The sequence below is a fragment of the Telmatherina bonti genome (assembly GCF_933228915.1).
Source record: "Telmatherina bonti genome assembly, chromosome: 4".
Classification (NCBI taxonomy): Eukaryota; Metazoa; Chordata; class Actinopteri; order Atheriniformes; family Telmatherinidae; genus Telmatherina; species Telmatherina bonti.
The window spans coordinates 16236572-16245607 of record NC_136622.1 but is presented as its reverse complement, the minus strand read 5'-3'; the positions used below and the strand labels follow the sequence as shown (position 1 = coordinate 16245607).

At 39.0% G+C, this 9036-nt stretch overlaps 1 protein-coding gene across 1 annotated transcript in view; it reads left to right on the top strand.

Annotated features, from left to right (window-relative positions):
- mtcl2 (microtubule crosslinking factor 2) overlaps window positions 1-8808 on the top strand; it is a gene marked incomplete at its 5' end in the record, with an annotated part of 86304 nt that extends 77496 nt beyond the window's left edge. The window contains 9 exons of the mRNA XM_079239405.1: window positions 806-958; window positions 1185-1301; window positions 2889-2944; window positions 3075-3222; window positions 3340-3936; window positions 4163-4433; window positions 5119-5337; window positions 7997-8415; window positions 8598-8808. Coding sequence (XP_079095531.1) covers window positions 806-958; window positions 1185-1301; window positions 2889-2944; window positions 3075-3222; window positions 3340-3936; window positions 4163-4433; window positions 5119-5337; window positions 7997-8415; window positions 8598-8732 — 2115 coding nt within the window. The 3' untranslated portion in view covers window positions 8733-8808. The remainder of the gene's footprint in view (window positions 1-805; window positions 959-1184; window positions 1302-2888; window positions 2945-3074; window positions 3223-3339; window positions 3937-4162; window positions 4434-5118; window positions 5338-7996; window positions 8416-8597) is intronic.
- Between the last annotated feature and the right edge of the window lie 228 nt (window positions 8809-9036).

Genomic DNA, 9036 nt, shown 5'->3' with positions numbered 1-9036 from the left:
TTTTAATGTCAGAAAGTTATATAACGTATCTTTAATGTTTGACAGCAATCAAATGAATAAATTATTTGCTGCAGCAAAAGAAAATAATTGCTGCAGATCCTGGCAAGTAGGACTTTGGAGGTAAATTGACGTTAAATTTTAAAGGGAAAATGTTAGTGTTCAAAAATATAGCCTCCTCCAGAATTTTTTAATTAAATCAAAATGGAAATTTTTCATTTGTGTTGGTGCCGTGTGTGTTTCCTACTTGTATAACTTCAAGGTACTCAGTTTTTGTGTTATGCCTACCATAAGCAGACACTTTGTCAGGTTATGCCTATGAAATTCCAAGTGCAAACTTAGCTATAAATTTTCTTTATCACCTTTTTATAACAAAAAATGTAAAAATTCAAGTTATTTCACAGGTCATTCTGTGTTTGCTTCAGTGATTTGCACTAAAACGTGTTCATAATTTTGAGCCTCCTTCATTTATTTTTAAAGGGTGAAGCTTAATGAAAACCGACATGACTATCAACTAAATTTAGAGAGTCTCCAATCACCAATTCAGGCTTGGAAAAAATGGTTATATTTAGCTTTCAGTTTCAAATGTCCTAACTTTGAATTTAAAACACACGCTTAAAGCTTATGTGGGTCAGGTGACTCAACATGGACATATGCTGCCTCATAAAGCAGTAAATACTTATTTATTATTAAATTTGGTTCACTTCCAGTTTATTAAAAACAATGTGGTCCTAAAAAAGATTTTAAAGTTAAAAGTCCTGCTCTATATGTTACTATGTTACTGATCACTCTGCATTTTACCTTCCAGCTTGAGACTAAAGCAGGCAAAGCAGCAGCAGCTCTGTCCTCCACTGAAGCACTGGACCCCCCTGACTTGAAAGTGGCACTAAAGAGGGAACGTGAAGAACACCAGCACCTCCTAGCTGAGTCTTACGCGGCTGTGATGGACCTCACTAAACAGGTAAAGATGTAACTTCACTGACTGAAATGGGCAGGATTTTATCCGACTGGTTAGATTTGGATTTTGTTCAACTTCAGAGAATATGTCTATGTAAAGACATAAGAGCATGTTGTGTCTATGAGGCATAAAACTGAGCTGTGATACATTTCTGCTAATATCTCCTCCTTGTTTCCACTTCTTCTGGTATATGCATCCTCTGGTTTCTCTGGTTGGACCAACCAATCAGCTTCAGCTCGGAGAGAGGAACTGGGGCAGAGAGAAGCTGGAGCTGCTACAGAGGTTCAGCCGGGAGAGAGCTCAGTGGGAGCAGAGGCTAAGAGAGGCCACTGCACAACAGGGGAGGGTAAGTGAGGCGGATGTGTGTGCAGGAGTGAGAAATGTCAGAAATTATCTTGGGATACTCGTATCTGAAAGGATGAAGGTTTCTGACACAAGTAGGTCATTGATGCAGTGTCAGATTAGTATGTTTTGTTGTTGTTTTTTTGTTTTTCTGTTCCAACAATCTCCCTATTTGTCTTATAATCGTCAAGATAGATAATAATATGACTACTTTATCACATTATAAACTGGTGTACTGTTTTCCACCTAAAGAACAAGACTGATTATCTTACTTGCACATCAGTGAGGATCTGTCTTTAGTTCATAGATGGTTTTGAGACATTTAAGATCCACACATCCAATGCTATATGTGTTTGTGGATGCTCACAGTGGCCTCATAGTTGTCATTATATGAATAAAGGTGTTACTGCCAGGATGTAGCTGAGCTGAGTTCACACAGCCACTACCAAGCTGCTGGTACATGTCAGACAGGGATGAGAATGGATGCCGTCATAGGTCAGAAGGTTAAAAGCCTCTTCTACACACAGAGGGAAAGTTAAGACACTTTTTTGAGTTTTTCAGACTGGATGCGTCTTTGTCTACCCTTTCTCTCCCTGTTTCCTATCCCGTCACTCTCCCTCGCTGCACTCGTTCATCCTTTCCCTTTTTCCTTTCTATTGAATGATCCCGTCTCCCTGCAGTTAATAAATTTGCTCTGCAGTGAAAACTTGGCAGGAGACCTAGCTTGTCATTTTGAAAATTTATTGTGCTCATGCTGTCGCCCACAAATCCTATATACTTTGTGTTCTTTTTGTGCACGATCACTTGGACTTACAAAGATGTATGACATTTGATAATAGTGCCCCCATCAGGGCATTTAGCATGAAGCCAGCTATGTTTATTAGTCTCAAACTGTAGAGTAATGGCATAATCATGAAGGAATGTTCCTTTAAAGTAATATTCTCTTCCTTGGCATATGAGAAGATGCGGTTTCATAGAGTTTTATTCAAGTTCTTGGGTTGGCTGTCATTTGCATCCATTTTTTACAAAGAGAGCCTATTAATATTAAACAAACGTAATTTTAACAGTCCATCTTGAAAATACACTGAATGTGTTTTTTTTTTTTTTAAATTAACCTTGATATTCGACTCAGTTTAGGAACCTGAACTTGGTTTTCTATAAGCATCTAGACAGTTTGGTCCATAGTTCAATGAGTTGCAGGTGAAGGTGAAAATGTGCATCAGCACAAGCAAGCACATTATCTACAGTGGTCCCTTTCCCTTTCCACCTCTCCCTCATTCTTTCTTTTTAGTCTCAGGGGAAGTAACTTCTTTACTCGAGATCACCTTTGAAGTGTGAAACATCCCGACTCAGCAACACCATGAGTGTGTGTTTGCACGCAGTCTACCACAGAGGCAGACAAAGTGTCGGCTCACTCCTATCAACACCTTCCAGAGGAAGGAGGTGATGCCTTCAGGGGTATCAGAGATGTGTAGAAATGATTAATGCTGCTGAAGCAGTTTGTTCAGATGAAGTTATTTAAATGTTAATAGTCTGTAAAGACAAAATTGAGTGATTTCCAATTCGGTGATGGTCTTCTTTTAACTTGCAGTTGAAGCCAGCAGGTGATGAATCCTCTGCAGACGCTAATGGAACAACATCACCAAGGTGACAGCTATTAGTTTGCCTGCATAGAAAATTGATTTTCATTCATTAGGTTTAGTTTATAACTGGTCCGTGCATATATTATCCTGATGGCAGAGAATAACATTTTTCATATCCACTCATTTGTGTAAAGGATTAAATCCACATTGGAGCTGGAAATACCAGAGGTCAATGGAACGGCCAATCAGGAGAAGGAAACAAAGTTTACTTTCCCAGCCTTTTCTACTCACCCTGAACAGCGTGACACTACCAGAAAGAACTGGACCTACTTAACCAATGAGGTTTGGCTTAAACTGTTGACAGATAACAATTCAGTTGAAGACTGAATTTAATATTTTGGAGCGTAAGAATAGTAATAAAAAGTGCCATCAGTTCATTATATTGTTTCTCGTCTTCAGACCCCACAGATCATGGACACTTCTAAAACCTGGGACGGTCCCAGTGGCTCCTGCAGCAGCTTAGTAGGTTCTCAGATGGATCTGGAATGTGTGCAGAGGAGTTACACTGCTCCCGACCGCACTGGTATCCGGATCTACTACAGCCCTCCTGCTGTGAGGCGCATGGAGCCCCTGAAGAGGAACCCAGAGTCTCAATGCAGTCAGAATGGGAGCTTCTCCCTGGGTCAGAATGACAAAGATGCAGGCGTCGCTGGAGTGGACATCCTGGAAGCTCAGCAACAACAACCTGCATCTTCATTTTCTTCTTCATATGAGCAGTGGCTGAGTTCGCTGTCGAAGCAGCACCGTGAGCTGCTGGAAAGCAGAAGTAGCTGCATCTCCAGTTCTCTGCCAAGTGTAATCGGCAGCAGCATGAGTAGTGGGGCAGCTAACAGAGTGGTCGATGGTATGACTTCTTCCTCTGCTTTCCATGATCTGGAGATTGGAGATATCTCAGCCAACTTGAGTGACGATATGAAGGAGATGACAAACTGTGTCCGCCAGGCCATTCGCTCCTCATCTCTGGAGAGAAAACCCAACAAGGAACCTGGAAGTCAGGTGGTGCTTCTCTTTATAGCTCTGCATTCTTACAGATATTTTGGTCTTTTTTTCTATTTAAAAAGTGTTTTTTATTATTAAAACCATAATTTGGATTTGATTATGATTCAGTCAGCTGGTTTCAGGAATATTGTAGTGTTTAAAAACATGAAATAAGCTCAGTTGTACCAAAGATAGGTTTTAACTACATGTATGTAATCTCTCCCAAATATATCTTTCAATTCAGTCACTTGGCATGAGCACGAGGTCCACTCAAACTACAGCTCAGTATGTCAGCATTGGGCTCCAAACAGAGAACCTTCCCAGCAGCCGGACCACTGGGCTTCACTCCAAGGCCGCCTGGTCTCCTCGTCCATCATCAACAGCCACCTCTTCACTGGCATCAGCCCGAACTCGGCAGATCTCAACATCTCTGGATAAAGTTCACAGCCGTATTGAGAGACCGTGCTGCTCTCCCAAGTATGGTTCACCAAAATTACAACGCAGAGTGTCTTCTGGTAAATCCTCTCTTCTTCATGGTTAATTTAGCATATATTCATCTCTCTCACTCTTTCGCTCTCTGTATATATATATATATATATATATATATATATATATGTATACATATATATATATATATATATATATATATATATATATATATATATATATATATATATATATATATGTATACATATATATATATATATATGTATACATATATATATATATATATATATATATATATATATATATATATATATATGTGTATATATATATATATATATATATATATATATGTATACATATATATATATATATATATATATATATATATATATATATATATATATATATATACATATATATATATATATGTATACATATATATATATATATATATATATATATGTATACATATATATATATATATATATATATATACATATATATATATATATATATATATATGTATACATATATATATATATGTATACATATATATATATATATATATATATATATATATATATATATATGTATACATATATATATATATATATATATATATATATGTATACATATATATATATATATATATATATATATATATATATATATATATATATATATATATATATATATATATATATATATATTTGTACTGTTATTTCTAACCTTTTAACTACAATTTGTTTTCAGGATCCACCTCCAGACTGGATGGGACTTCTTCCAGCAGGGACCGCAGCCTGTGGAGCCTGAATCAGAGACCCATTGGTGGAGGAGGGGGTTCAGCATGGGCTCGTTCCACCACCACCAGAGACAGCCCCGTCCTGAGTGGCCTCACCGATGGCCTCTCCAGCCTCTTCAGTGTGGTGGAGCATTCAGGAAGCACAGAGTCACTTTGGAGGGGGGAAATAGGTAAGATACTTCATGTAGACTGTGGAAGAAATTGATGAATAAATTTAGATAAAAGTCAACCTTTTGCACATTTTTCTTTATTTCTTACCGCAAGTCTTACTGCGTCTTACTATTAAATCTATCACTTTTTAACAGAAAAACTAAATAAATAAATAATAAATATCATAAAAGCAAATTAATGTATTTAATCTAAGACAAGAAGATATAAACTACTTATTTATGTAGTTACTTTAAATGTGGTAAAAGTAGAGACATCAGGAAATGGTTGCTAATTATAAACATGTCTTCCAGCTGTTTGCTGAATTGCATCATGTGACTCTTACTATCTGAGGAAAAAGCACTGATCATGGTGGTGGGAGAGATTCAGAATCCACTGGCAGAGAGACCCTAACCTGTGCTTGTCAGGGGGCTTTTTCTGCCATGAAATGCCATACAGTATATCTGGCTGACGATGAGGTGAAACCTCTCAAGTCATCATCATGTAAAATGTTCTCAATATATTGCATCAAAAAACTGTTTCTGGGTGTGTTTGTTGAGATAATCCCAGAAGAGACTGCTTTGTTCTTAGAGACCACACCTTATAAAACTTGAACCATGAACACACCCTTCCACCACTTAGCTAGTCAAAGAAGCAACTAAACAATATTATCTACCAGATCATTTCAAGGCCAGCTGCAAATATCAGTTTACTGGCTACAGAAATAATTATATGGCTGACGGCAGCACATCAGACAACACGTAACATAGTTACAGATGTCTGTGTAGCTAACTGCTGTTTGGTGTGAGCGTCACGCATATGTCCAGCCTACACAATATTTTAAAAACATGCTGAATACAACAGGATCTGCTCTGTAGGGCATGTTTTAGACCAGTTGTTCTTAAACTTTTTGAGCCATGACACCCTAGATAAGAGTTTCTGCGAACAACTGGAGTATTAATTGTGTTATATCTCAAAGAGATCATCCTGCAGCTATTTTCTAAACTGAAAAGTTGGAAAACTGTCAGAATCTTAAAGAAGGAGGATAAATTGGTTTTGGTGCATTCGTTCAACCACTGTGACCAAGCACCTACAAGCCCAAAATCAGCTCCTTTCACTGGGATAATGCCAAATTAGAGTTTTAAATTCATTTCAGCTTTATCTGTATGGCACCACTTCATAACAATGTCATCTCAGGGCACATTACAGACATTTACATTGTAAATACAACAGATTGCATCAAATCTTGACTTCGATCCAATCCCCTTAAGTTCAGTAAGTTCACCTTTTGCCTCAAGCAACAGGTGAACTTACTGAATTGTTTGTGCATTAATTTATTTTTTTAAAAATTAAGGTGTTGATGTCACAGATTAATCTATACATTTACAGTTTAATTTTGACCACCCTGATTAAAAATCCTAACTTTTATTTATAAATGTGGATATATATATATATTTTACAATCACCTGTCAACCGTTTTGAAATTATTTTTCTATTCTATTCTATTCTGTTCTATTCTATTCTATTCTATTCTATTCTATTCTGTTCTATTCTGTTCTATTCTACAGTCATTTAGCAGACACTTTTATCCAAAGCGACTTACATATGAGTGAGAACAACACAAGCACAAAATCAAACAGTAGAGGACATCGTAGGAAGTTTGTTGCAAAGAACTGGGCTAAGTTCTCCAACTTTCCACTAAATACAGCTATACTAAGTGTTGAAGTGCTCCTTGAAGAGCTGAGTCTTCAGCTTGCTCTTAAAAGTAGACAGGGACTCTGCAGAGCAGACAGAGTTTGGGAGATCATTCCACCATCGTGGCACAACAGAGGAAAAGAGTCTGGCAAGTGATTTAGTCCCACATTGTGGTGGTAACATGAGGCGTCTTTCACTGGTGGAACGTAGCTGTCGAGAAGGATTGTAGGCCTGGATTAGGGCGTGAAGGTAGACGGGAGCCGTTTGAGTTATTGTTGTGTAAGCCAGAAGCAAGGCTTTGAATTTGATGCGTGCTGCAACCGGAAGCCAGTGAAGAGCGATTAGCAGCGGAGTGACATGAGCTCGTTTGGGTTGGTTAAAAACCAGACGCACTGCGGCATTCTGGATCATTTGCAGAGGTTTAACAGAGCATGCAGGCAGACCTGCCAGTAGGGAATTGCAGTAATCGATGCGTGAGATGACCAGAGCCTGAACCAGAAGCTAAGTCGTATGTTCTGTCAGGTACGGTCTGATTCTCTTGATGTTGTAGAGAGCATATTGACAGGTACCGGCAACCGAGGCAACATGGACCTTAAAGGTCAACTGGTCATCCACCATGATCCCTAGATTCCGGGCAGCAGGCGTAGGAACAAGTGGCCTTATCTTAAACTATGAGGAATAAATAAATCAGTATATACACCCTGTTTTGACTGTAATGTTTGTATGTTCATCAGAGGAGTTTGCTTATTCAGTAAAGCTTTTTGGTTGTAGGTAGGTGTGGTTTTCTAGCATACTTAAAAAGCTTATTCAGCTTCAGCACAAAAAGTCCTGAATTTGCTTTGATAAAACACAAAGTCTTGATCCTTGTTCATTACATTTCAAATTTTGTTGAAATAATATTGACTTCAAAGTGGCACTAGAAGTTACTAGAATTTGATTAGTCCTGTCAGTTGTGTTACACTCAGTTTATCCCCGTTTTGCATTTAGGTGCCAGCCAGACTGCCAGCCCAGCTCGGCAGCTTCCCGCTGCAGGAAAACCCTCTGGGGCAGTAGTCAGTGGAACTGACCCCAGCTCTCAGCGGTATGGAGGTCTGGTCCAAGAGTTCTTCAAGAATGTCTGCAGCAGCCGCGGGCCTGGAGGAGTCCCCCTGCCTGGAGAGAGAGCACAAAGAGACTCCCTTGGCAGCCTCGGAAGTCTGGGTGTCTCAGGAGGGTTGAGCTGTGTGGATGAGCCTAAGCCGGAGTGTGTGGCAGTCGGAGCACCGAGTGTGCTGTCTGGGTTGACTGGAGGCAATGACAGTGTGACCAGGATTGTTAATAAAAGGTTTATGAGACAGACAGCTGGGGAGGAAATGATCAGCATCCTTGGAGGAGGGAAGGAAATGGCTGCAGGATCAGGGATGGAGGTGAGCTTCTTTAAAATAATAGCTCCACATTAAGCTTAGAAGGGCCATACCTGTAGTTTTTCTCCTTTTTTATTCCTTCATTTTAAATTAAATAACACTTTATATCCCATCATGTGAAATCTACTGTACAATAAACATTTTACCTACACATTTGTATTAAAAAAAATTCTGTTGTTTACCAGGATGTACCCTGCGATTGCACTACCCAGTCCTCCTGCTCCACCCGACCATCAAGAGCAGCTGCTCGCCACTGCAAACACCGTCTGCAAGATTCTCCAGCAGCAACAGAGGAAAAGAGCGACCTAGGCATCGAGTGATGACACTTCCACTGCCCCACAAAGACACACATCAGATATGGAGACGCACAACAACACCACTTCTTTACAAACACTACTGCCATAAAAAAAAAAAAAGAGTTAAAAATGCTTTTTTCACTCCTCACATGTCACCAAATGTATAAACACACACACACATATCTCCAACCTGCCGCACAGGTTCACTGCCAAACATAATGCACACTGATGGCACACTGCACACAACCCCACTGCCACCTGCACACATTCACAAACACAAACACACAGGATCCAGGCAATATCACCCCTCTCCTGGACTGTACCACTC